Source organism: Sinohyriopsis cumingii, chromosome 6 (assembly GCF_028554795.1).
Source record: "Sinohyriopsis cumingii isolate HCF-2022 chromosome 6, ASM2855479v2, whole genome shotgun sequence".
In the NCBI taxonomy this organism is placed as follows: Eukaryota; Metazoa; Mollusca; class Bivalvia; order Unionida; family Unionidae; genus Sinohyriopsis; species Sinohyriopsis cumingii.
In genome coordinates this window covers 10,871,963-10,885,127 of record NC_142966.1, presented here as the reverse complement: position 1 = coordinate 10,885,127, position 13,165 = coordinate 10,871,963, and the positions used below count along the sequence as shown (strand labels likewise).

Below are 13,165 nucleotides of genomic sequence, written 5' to 3'. Positions count from 1 at the left end.
AGCCTGTTTGGATAACCAATTAGCCGCAGTGGTCTTTGTTACCTTTGCAGCGCTTGCAAGCTTACCAATTGCGGCCTTCCCCTTCCAGTATCCTCTCGGAGAATAATAGATGGATTCCATGTTGTTATTATAAACGCTATCGTTTTCAATTACCAGCGCCAGAAGCTCCGCTTCCAATCATTAATTTACCTTTCATAGCCGATTTTACCAACCATGAGGCTAATTTTTCTTTGACGGATTGATCAGGAATAGCATTTAATGTGTGAATTAATTTTACATCCGCGATATGACGCTGTTGCAGATCGCTACTTTTGTAAGCAACATCATGAGCATGACACGCCTTATCGATAGCGTTTATTGGATACTCACCGGGTTTGGGCTGATTTTGATCATCGAGTCTAATATCTAATCGTGTTCCGGGGCCACAGTAGTTATATCCTGGGAGGTGTTTTTCTCCTGGATACTTTGCCCACGGTGTTCCGGGGAGTTTTGCCAATTTGGCTGCGATGTCACCTCCTCGCTTTTTTTTAAAACATCTCCGGGTCTAATAGAAATAAATCTAAATTTCTTTGTACCGCATTGTACACACTTGCCAGTAAGCGCCGATCTGTTATTTCTTGTTGTAGCGGTTGTCATATCATTTGTGCCAGTACGTACTCTACACTTCACACAATATAGATCCATAATTTATGTATAGAGATATGAATATAATTGATTTTTCGGCGACTAAAACAAGAGAACCAGTTAAGCATGTTGCAGCGTTACCAAACTCGATCCGGATGATTATCATCGGACCATCTGGATCCGGCAAGACGCAATTGTTACTCAATTTAATAATGAGATGGATGAAGTGGGATAAGTTGTATTTGGTTGCTCCTAGCGTGGATGATCAACGATGCTACGAGGTGTTGAAAGATTTCAACGAGAATGCATCAGCGATCGCTAAAAAAAATGTTATTGAGTTTATTACGGATATCAATGATGCACCGGGTATTGATGATATTGATGGCGACGTTAACAATCTAGTCGTGTACGATGATGTTATGTTAGACAATCAAAAAAACCCAGCTAGGATATTTTCCAGAGGCAGGCATAAAAACACTGACGTGATATATGTCACTCAACGATACACTCAGATTCCAAAAGTAATTAGAGACAACTGTAATATTCTTGCTGTGTTCAACGGCGTTGATACACACACGCTACGAAATATTTGGCAGACATGGTGCGGCGGTGACATGGACTTTAATGTTTTTCGAAACTTTTTTAGTCATGCTCAGTCGACCCCACATGGATTCGTAACGATAAATTTACATGATCCTCGGACACGATATCGTATCGGACTTGACCAAATATTCGGTTAGTTGTAAATAATTTTCATTGTAAATAACTACTTAGCAGCAGAGGGGGCGATGACATCGACGCGGTCGTCGATGTGCTTACCGGACGCTGACGACGCTGGGATCGGCGCGCAGAAGGTATTAATTAAACCAAATGACGTCCGGACGATCCCCTCGACGACGACGTCGTTTTTTTTTTACCAGGCGCTGACGACACTAGATCGTTGAGTGCAGAAAGTAATAATTAAGCCAAATGACGATTGGACAAAATGTCGGATTCGCCCCCTCTGCTGCTTGAAAAGCATGCTTTATTTACACATTACTAATTGTGAAATGATTTTATTCTATTTAGCATTATTGTGGAATGTAATATACACATTTAACATAATTGTGGAATATAATATACACATTTAGCATTAATGAAGATTGTAATATACACATTTAGCATTATTGTGGAATGTAATATGCACATTTAGCATTATTGTGGAATGTAATATACACATTTAGCATTATTCTGGAATATAATATACACATTTAGCGTTATTGAAGATTGTAATATACACATTTAGCATTATTGTGGAATGTAATATACACATTTAGCATTATTGTGGAATGTAATATACACATTTAGCATTATTGTGGAATGTAATATACACATTTAGCATTATTGTGAAATATAATATACACATTTAGCATTATTGAAGATTGTAATATACACATTTAGCATTATTGTGGAATGTAATATACACATTTAGCATTATTGTGAAATATAATATACTTATTTAGCATTATTGTGGAATGTAATATACACATTTAGCATTATTGTGGAATATAATATACACATTTAGCATTATTGAAGATTGTAATATACACATTTAGCATTATTGTGGAATGTAATATACACATTTAGCATTATTGTGAAATATAATATACTTATTTAGCATTATTGTGGAATGTAATATACACATTTAGCATTATTGTGGAATATAAAATACACATTTAGCATTATTGAAGATTGTAATATACACATTTAGCATTATTGTGGAATATAATATACACATTTAGCATTATTGTGGAAAGCAATTTACCTTTTGTACATTATTTTGGAATGTAACTGCCAAATAAATGTTTTTCTTATTTAAGATGAAATTTGTTTGCAATGAATTCCATTGAAATGAAAAAAATAAAAAATATATACCCATTGGTTGGTAACTGCATGTACAGGTGGAAAAAAATGTGCTTTTAAAATATAACATTTTCTTTACTGATGCTTATTTTTTAATAAGCACAGACAGAACTTAATTAATGACTGTAATGAACTTGATGACTGTAATGAACTTAATGACTGTAATGAACATTACTACCCTTTTATTTAGTAGCAGGCATCGTGAAATTAGTCACAAGATATGTTTGAAGAAAATCTCGGACTTGTCAGACAAGATATGTTCGAAGAAAATCTCAGACTTTTCAGACAAGATATGTTTGAAGAAAATCTCAGAATTATCAGAAGTGATATGTTCAAAGAAAAACTCAGAAATGTCCAACATGCTAGGCCATACCTCCAGTGACAATGATGTTCTTTTCTTTGGAGAAGTCAAAACACTTTACCCCCTTGTACACCTTGAAGACAGACTGGTCAGACTCTAGACGATGTCGTACATTGAGGTGACTAAACTGTCTTTTCTGGGACTTCTCCTGACCTTGGTTTAGATCCCTGATGCCCTTCAACTGCTGTTCTATATGAGTGCTTCCTGTTGTACATCCTGGTTACAAGAATGTTAATAGTTACTTTCAGTATCAGGTTTTACGGATTTGCATAGATAGTTTTTATCACAATAAATCTTAAAATGGTTTCTAAATACAAGTAATTTGCTAACAAAAATGAAGTGTCACTGAATATAAAACCAGATTTTTTTTGTGTCGTAATCACGAACCCCCCCTCTGAGGCCTAAAATAACGTTCTGTGCTGTAGCCATAAACCCAATCTTTGATATCTAAAAATATGCGCCATGATTATGAAGCCCACCTTCGATATCTAAAAACATGTGCCATGACCATGAAGCCCACCTTCAATATCTAATAATATGTGCCATGACCATGAAGCACAACTTCGATATCTAAAATCAAATATGTGCCATGACCATGAAGCCCACCTTCAATATCTAATAATATGTGCCATGACCATGAAGCCCACCTTCAATATCTAAAAATATGTGCCATGACCATGAAGCACAACTTCGCTATCTAAAACCAAATATGTGCCATGACCATGAAGCCCACCTTCAATATCTAATAATATGTGCCATGACCATGAAGCCCACCTTCAATATCTAAAAATATGTGCCATGACCATGAAGCACAACTTCGCTATCTAAAACCAAATATGTGCCATGACCATGAAGCCCACCTTCAATATCTAATAATATGTGCCATGACCATGAAGCCCACCTTCAATATCTAAAAATATGTGCCATGACCATGAAGCACAACTTCGCTATCTAAAACCAAATATGTGCCATGACCATGAAGAAGCCTGCCTCTAAGAGCTTAAATAACAGTGATCCAAAGACTTCTGACAACACAGACTGCAACCCAACTGACAGTTATGCCATCACCTCAGAGTTGATTGTTTTAATGAGACCTTGCTAACTGAACTCCTGGATATTTCTGCTTATATATCACATACTAATTCATCTACCTAAATTTTATGTTGTTTACCCAATACTGAAAACATTTTCAGTGGTGACACAGCAGTGCTACTATGCATGTAAATGTTCTGACCAAAATCTTTAATACTAAACTTATTAAACTTACCGATGACTAATGCTGTGTTAGCATGATTGGAGCAGGAGATGACTTGACCTATTTCATGGTAATATTTAATCTGAAAAAAATAAAACGGCAAAACTTTTTTATTTACAGCAACAAGAAACTGCTAAATTTCTAACATGGATAAAAATGAAAACAAGAGGCTCAACTGGACCTGAGATCATACATGTCTGCCAATTGTGTAATAGCAGATGACTAAGAATTATTGTTCAGTTGAATGTACAGATTTTTTCAACATGCTGCAATAAAAGCACTGTAAATCGATCATTATAATGAATTTAATATGACACCAATATTTTTAATGACACATTATACATCTGAATGTCTTTATTATGACAGTCAATATTTTTAATATGACACATCATACACCTGAATGTCTTTATTAAAACACATTATACATGTGTTTAATATGACACATACACCTGTATGTGTTTAATGTGACACATTATACATGATTATCTGTAATGATACATTATACACCTGAATGTCTTTAATATGACACATTATACAACTGTATGTGTTTAATATAACACCTTACAAGACCAATGTTATCACTGACTGCCTTAAAAGACCACTGCCATGACAGACTACCTCGAAATATCACTGCTGTGATAGAGTACCTTAAAAGACCACTGATTTGATTGATTACCTTAAAAGACCATAGTTTTGACAGATAACCTTATAAGACCACTGCTTTGATAGACTACTTTCAAAAATCATTTCTATGACAGACTACCTTAAAAGACCACTGCTATCATAGACTACCTTAAAGACCACTGTTTTGATAGACTACCTTAAAAGACCACTGCTACCTTAGACTACCTTAAAAGATCACTGCTATCAAAGACTGTATTAAAAGGCCACTGCTATGGAAGACCACATGTTTTGGGAAACCACTTCTTTAGGAGACCAACTGTCCTGAGAGACCACTTGTTGTTGGAATGGGGGGAGGGTCTCTTATGGCAGGTTTTATTGTACTCCTGGGATTAGATGTTTTTATGTGCTTCTATTTTTGTTGAAAAAATGGAGAACACCCAAACAAAATCCCTGACTTTAGATTGGAGAACACGTCTACTTTACATGCCTGAACCATATAATGGAACCAGAGATGTAAAGTATGAAAGTTACTTCTACCCTACTCAAGACTCCATTCAAAACACACTTTTAACTGATTATTTTTCAAAAATCACTAATCAAGGGATGTTATTTAATTGGCTCAATTTGATGGAGAGAGTCTACAATTCAAATTGCTATGTATTACCTCATTCAACCAGTCTCCACAGTCTACAATTCAAATTGCTATGTATTACCTCATTCAACCAGGCTCCACAGTCTACAATTCAAATTGCTATGTATTACCTCATTCAACCAGGTTCCACAGTCTACAATTCAAATTGCTATGTATTACCTCATTCAACCAGGCTTCAGTCTACAATTCAAATTGCTATGTATTACCTCATTCAGCCAGTCTCCATGAACTTTCCATCTTATAAACTGTACGCTGTCTCCCTTCTCAATGGCATCATTAAGACTCATGCTTGCAATGAACTTCTCATGCTTTGGACACTTCTTCCACGTTCTGAAAAGACAGAATTAGACTGTAACTGTTTTATTCAACAGACTCTGAAACCACCCTGCATTAAAATTAAGAGTGTTGTCCACTTAATAGAATGAAATCTTTTTTTCTGTTAAAATCCACTAAATAGAAAAGCACAAACAAGAACTGTGCTTTAAGAAACCCATGAAACTGCTTCAATAAATGGCACCACACAGAAACACAACCCTGAGATAATACTAGTATAGGGAGAAAGACGGGTGTGTGAGTGTACCATTGGCATAGGTAGAAGGGGATCATATATTATTCAAACTAATAAGTAAATCAAGTAAAGAATTATCTGAATATTAGAAAACAAACGTTAACCAAAAGTGGTCCTACTCCTTGACCCCATGGGCCCATCCAGGTAACATGGAAGATATTCTAAGAGGTTACTAAGGTAGAAATGTTGATAAAAGACTTTAACCATGGCTGTCCATAGACATACACCCACCCAATGTTGACTACCATAGCTGTCTACACACACACCCACACACCCAATGCTGACAACCATGGCTGTCTACACATGCACCCACACACCCAATGTTGACAACCATGGCTGTCTACACACACCCAATGTTGACAACCACGGCTGTCTACACACACACCCACACATATAATGTTGACAACCATGGCTGTCCATAGACACCCACCCACCCAATGCTGACAACCATGGCTGTCTACACAGTACCCCCACCCACCCAATGTTGGCAACCGTGGCTGTCTACACACACACATACACAAACACACACACACTCTTGAAAATCATGGCTGTCCACACAAACACATAAAATCTTGATAATTATGGCCGACCACACACAAACACACACACCACTGACAACTCAAATACTAGAGCATTAAAATATGACAATCTGAAAGATTTAAATTTCATATGACTAGTTCTTGGATACTTTTAGAGACAAGTATTTACCAGCCTGATTTATTGTTTATTGATATGAGATATTTGAAACCAACCTGAGACATTCTCCAACATTGTTTAGAACAAGGATATTGACAATGCCATGACTGTCTCCATACATTATTAGACATTGATCATGACCTGTAGCACTGAAATGGAAGATGTTTTTGCTTTTAAAAAAATGAACAAACAATTTTAACTTGTTTTTATCAATGCACTTTTCTTAACACTACATAGTATTTATACACATTTAATGATCAAAATTTGATTTTTCAATATATTGCTTACAAGTTAAGAAATAGTATTTCTCCATTGAAAAACTCAAAATGACTAACTTTGTAATGCTTTTGAAATGGGGACTGGTTGGAAAAGGCTTTTAGAAATAACTATTTGCCAACATATTCCTGATGCAGGCAATTAACATCAAATATTGGTTACTGTAAATTGACTATTTTTAATGTGGTATGAATATTCATGGGGTAAAACCCTTCGTGGGGTAAAACCCTTCATGGGGTAAAACCCTTCATGGGGTAAAACTCTTCATGGGGTAAAACTCTTCGTGGGGTAAAACCCTTCATGGGGTGCCAAATTTTTTGGTACCATTTTTTGTCTTTCATGGCTGATTTAAACCATGAATTTCAAGACCCAGTGAACATTTCTGTTTCTATTCACAAAACCCCAAATGAATGACTTTCCTGACCCACAAATCTAAGTATCAATTCAAAAGCCATTTCCCCCAAAGAACAAAAATTTATACACATGAAAGTAAATGAATTTACAGTTATCATAAAGGAGTGTTAAAATTTGATTTTTGGAAAATATTAATTATAAAATATTACTCATTTCTGCAACATTCTGCAAAATTTCTACCCTAGTTTAAAAAAAAGTATAACAGTTTTGATTACTACAAGATCAAAATTATTAAGAGTACAGCAAGATTTTTTTTCCTTCTCATTCTCCTTCATATAATGTCATCCTAAAATTTAAGAAACATTCCACAATTTTAGAAATTGTGTAATTAGTGACTGCAAGTAAACTTAACATCCCAATATTTTAAAAATATGACAATAATTCTATACCTTTTTGGACAACTTACCAATAGTCTAATTTGAGTGGCACAGTTTCTAATCCACTGATTTGGCAGTAAGGTTCAAAGGAAGAGAGTTCAAAGAACTGAATCTCACGGTCCCTGATTTAAAAAAGAGAACAGATTGACATCTAAGTATTAGAAAACAAAATAACCTAAATTTTAAATCATTTCAAGTTACTTATTTTACACATTTCTATTTAAGGAAAACATCTCAACTTTTTAGGCTCTTTGTGAAGCAAAAACATCTTTGCTTGAAAAGGGTCATCAAAGCTAGCCCATCCATTTCATCCCACACTGACCTTTGTGATATCTTTATGATGCCAGCCCAGGTTTGCTAGCCAATGATCATCAGTCCATTTCATCCAACACTGACCTTTGTGATATCTTTATGATGCCAGCCCATTTTTGCTAGCCAATGGTCAACAATCCATTTCATCCAACACTGACCTTTGTGATAAGTTTATGATGCCAGCCCAGCTTTGCTAGTCAATGGTCATCAATCCATCCCACACTGACCTTTGTGATATCTTTATGATGCCAGACCATTTTTGCTAGCCAATGGTCATCAATCCATTTCATCCCACACTGATCTTTGTGATATCTCTATGATGCCAGCCCAGCTTTGCTAGCCAATGGTCATCAATCCATTTCATCCCACACTGGCCTTTGTAATATCTTTATGATTCCAGCCCTGCTTTGCTAGTCAATGGTCATCAATCCATTTTATTCCACACTAACCCTTGTATTATCTTTATGATGCAGGCCTATTTTTGCTAGCATAGGGTCATCAAAGCCAGCCCATCTTTGCTAGCCAAGAGTCATCTATCTATTTTATTCCACACTGACCCATCTTTGCTAGCCAATGGTCATCTATCCCACAATGATCATTGTAATATCTTTATGATGCAGGCCTATGTTTGATAGCCATGAAATAATCAAAGCCAGCCCATTTTTTCTAGTCAAGGGTCATCAATCCATTTCATTTCACTGACCCTTATAATATGATGCAGTTATATGTTTGCCAGCAGAGGGTCATCAAAGACAGCCCATTTTTGCTAGCCAAGGGTCATCCCACTATGTCCCTTGTCATATCTTTATGATTCCAGCCCAATTTTGCTAGCCAAGGGTCATCAATCTATTTGATTCCACACTGACCATTGTTATATCTTATGATGCCAGCCCATCTTTGCTAACCGAGAACTGTCAAAGCCAGTCCATTTTTGATAGCTAAAGGTCATCAATCAATTTCATTTCACACTTGCCCTTGTATGTTGCTAGCAGAAACAATATTTTATTAAAAGCCCTCCTGCAGATGGAGGAGTTTCAGCCTGTAGTAAGCAAAACCAACTGACCAATAAGAAATCTCATTACATAACCTGTCAGGTATTCAAAAGGGTCCCTTAAATGACATTCACATGTACCTGCTCAACATGAATACTTGTGTGAAGTGTTTAGATTGGGGAAACTTGCCTGTGTATTGGGTTTTTGTCTGCAAAGGCCATTATAAATATTCCTACCTCCCTAACTAAATGTAACATGGGGTATGACTGGATCAGTTTCTTTCAGCTGTGTCCAACCATACTGTGGAACTGTAGATACCATTTCAGCTGTGTCCAACCAGATAGTGGAACTGTAGATACCATTTCAGCTGTGTCCAACCAGATAGTGAAACTGTAGATACCATTTCAGCTGTGTCCAACCAGATAGTGGAACTGTAGATACCATTTCAGCTAGCTGCATGTGTCAAGGTTAAATGTGGAGTTGGACAGTGAAGATGGCTGCCAGACATTTAACTTTGATCATCATTATACCCTGTTTTGTGGCATTATATTCAAGTATTAAGGTGTTATTTTAAATAACATTTTTTTAAATTCAATTTTTAGGGAACTTTAATTTTTGCATATTAGATATGAAAAATGTTAGCAAAAGATACTGATGAACAAAAATAAACATTTTAGCTGTAATTGTTTTCTGCAACATTGTATCCGTAAAAGATAATAAGTCCACAAGGTTACATAATGATGATTCTATACCACACAATATATTGCAACACAATCTCTTTATAAAAAACAATAATATAATTGAACAATGTGATGCATAGCAACAGGTCATGTAAGTTCAGTCCTTTACAGGTTACAAGATTCATGTAGAAAGCTAATTACAAAAAAAATGTAATACCTGAAATCTACTTTGTGCTGTTTCAAGTTCATTTTAGGCATTTCTTCATCGCACCTCATTGACTGATACAATAAATGCCTTTGTTTTAATTTGTATTTTCCTTTTCCATAAGTTAGATTTAATGCCCTAATTTTCTACCAGTGCATATGGCCAAATAAGCTGTTGGTTTTATAAAGACAGCTCTCACTTTGTTTTAAAGTTGACAATCTTTTTGATTGAGCTATGAACGTAATACTCGCTCAGTGCCAAGTAGAGTTCTACAGCTTCATATGCATGTTTGAACTTCTGAATATCCCATTACAAAGACATACCATTACTGTACTTCTGAATATCCCATTTCAAAGACATACCCTACTGTACTTCTGAATATTCCATTTCAAAGACATACCATTACTGTACTTCTGAATATCTCATTTCAAAGACATACCCTACTGTACTTCTTAATATCCCATTTCAAAGACATACCATTACTGTACTTCTGAATATCCCATTTCAAAGACATACCATTACTGTACTTCTTAATATCCCATTTCAAAGACATACCATTATTGTACTTCTGAATATCCCATTTCAAAGACATACCATTACTGTACTTCTGAATATCCCATTTCAAAGACATACCATTACTGTACTTCTTAATATCCCATTTCAAAGACATACCATTACTGTACTTCTGAATATCCCATTTCAAAGACATACCATTATTGTACTTCTGAATATCCCATTTCAAAGACACACCATTACTGTACTTCTGAATATCCCATTTCAAAGACATACCATTACTGTACTTCTGAATATCCCATTTCAAAGACATACCATTACTGTACTTCTGAATATCCCATTTCAAAGACATACTCCTACTGTACTTCTTAATATCACATTTCAAAGCATAATTTTGCTATCTTATTCATTAACTTATTACTGCCCTTTATTGCACTTTCTTTAAGTGCAGTTTTTTCTCCAGTCTTCATCTTCTGTATTTCAAATGAACTGAATGTGATTATTGGAAGCATGGTAACTTGTACTGAATGTGATTACTGGAAGCATCGTAACTTGTACTGAATGTGATTGTTGGAAGCAAGGTAACTGTACTGAATGTGATTACGGGAAGCAAGGTAGCTTGTAATGAATGTGACTACTGGAAGCATGCCAACTTGTACTGAATGTGATTATAGGAAGCAAGGTAACTGTACTGAATGTGATTACTGGAAGCATGGTAACTTGTACTGAACGTGATTACTGGAAGCAAGGTAACTTGTAATGAATGTGATTACTGGAAGCATGGTAACTTGTATTGAATGTGATTACTGGAAGCATGGAAACTTGTACTGAATGTGATTACTGGAAGCAAGGTAACTTGTACTGAATGTAATTACTGGAAGCATGGTAACTTGTATTGAATGTGATTACTGGAAGCAAGGTAACTTGTATTGAATGTGATTACTGGAAGCAAAGTAACTTGTATTGAATGTGGTTACTGGAAGCATGGTAACATGTACTGAATGTGATTACTGGAGGCATGGTAACTTGTACTGAATATGATCACTGGAAGCAAGGTAACTTGTACTGAATGTGATTACTGGAAGCAGGGTAACTTGTACTGAATGTGATTATTGGAAGCAAGGTAACTTGTACTGATTCTTGATTACTGAAGTATTACACCTTGTACTGAATGTGATTACTGGAAGCAAGGTAACTTGTACTGAATGTGATTAATGGAAGCATGGTAACGTGTACTGAATGTGATTACTGGAAGCAAGGTAACTTGTAATGAATGTGATTACTGGAAATATGGTAACTTGTACTGAATGTGATTACTGGAAGTATGGTAACTTGAACTGAATGTGATTATTGGAAGCAAGGTAACTTGTAATGAATGTGATTATTGGAAGCATGGTAACTTGTACTGAATGTGATTATTGGAAGCGAGGTAACTTGTACTGAATGTGATTATTGGAAGTATGGTAACTTGTACTGAATATGATTCCTGGAAGCAAGGGAACTTTTACTGTATGTGATTACTGGAAGCATGGTAGCTTGTAATGAATGTGATTACTGGAAGTATGGTAACTTGTACTGAATGTAATTATTGGAAGTATGGTAACTTGAACTGAATGTGATTATTGGAAGCAAGGTAACTTGTACTGAATGTGATTATTGGAAGCATGGTAACTTGTACTGAATGTGATTATTGGAAGCAAGGTAACTTGTACTGAATGTGATTATAGGAAGCAAGGTAACTTGTACTGAATGTGATTACTGGAAGCATGGCAACTTGTACTGAATGTGATTACTGGAAGCAAGGTAACTTTTACTGTATGTGATTACTGAAAGCATGGTAGCTTGTAATGAATGTGATTACTGGAAGTATGGTAACTTGTACTGAATGTAATTACTGGAAGTATTATAACTTGTACTGAATGTGATTACTGGAAGCATGATAACTTTTACTGTATGTGATTACTGGAAGCATGGTAGCTTGTACTGTATGTGATTACTGGAAGCATGGTAGCTTGTAATGTATGTGATTACTGGAAGCATGGTAGCTTGTACTGTATGTGATTACTGGAAGTATGGTAATTTGTACTGAATGTAATTATTGGAAGTATTATAACTTGTACTGAATGTGATTACTAGAAGTATGGTATATTGTACTGAATGTGATTATTGGAAGCATGGCAACTTTGCAGTGAATTCTAAGGAAACATTTAAAATGAAGCTCAAAATAACTTACCCAGTTCCCACAATAAATTTTGTATACTGTGGCATGATGACAAAGTCTGTAATCCACTTTGGCTTGGCCCTAATTGTCTGTTCTGTGTTCTAAAGAGAATGAATGAATCAGAAATAATCAATCAATCCAATGTATTATATCACATGCACATTATATGGTAGAACACTGTTTACCCTCAGTCTGGAGCTAAACTCATCATGTGTGTAATATATCAGTGAACATTATACACAATGTGTTTCAGCTCATTCTGGGGTTGAAAACCATGTGCATGTTATACACACCGTAATACATTATACACAGCATAATACATTATACACACCATAATACATTATACATAGCATAATACATTATACACAGCATAATACATTATACACATCATAATACATTATACACAGCATAATACATTATACACACCATAATACATTATACACAGCATAATACATTATACACAGCATAATACATTATACACTGCATAATACGT

At 35.4% G+C, this 13,165-nt stretch overlaps 1 protein-coding gene across 2 annotated transcripts in view; it reads right to left on the bottom strand.

Moving 5' to 3' along the window:
• LOC149796367 (cilia- and flagella-associated protein 337-like) overlaps positions 1-13,165 on the bottom strand; it is a 175,110-nt gene that overhangs the window by 95,614 nt on the left and 66,331 nt on the right. For both annotated transcript variants that reach the window (XM_089961042.1, XM_089961043.1), the window contains exons 6-11: positions 12,685-12,773; positions 7,779-7,871; positions 6,739-6,831; positions 5,625-5,748; positions 4,155-4,224; positions 2,900-3,103 (exon numbers count right to left, since the gene is read on the bottom strand). In XM_089961042.1, coding sequence (XP_089817168.1) covers positions 2,900-3,103; positions 4,155-4,224; positions 5,625-5,748; positions 6,739-6,831; positions 7,779-7,871; positions 12,685-12,773 — 673 coding nt within the window. The remainder of the gene's footprint in view (positions 1-2,899; positions 3,104-4,154; positions 4,225-5,624; positions 5,749-6,738; positions 6,832-7,778; positions 7,872-12,684; positions 12,774-13,165) is intronic.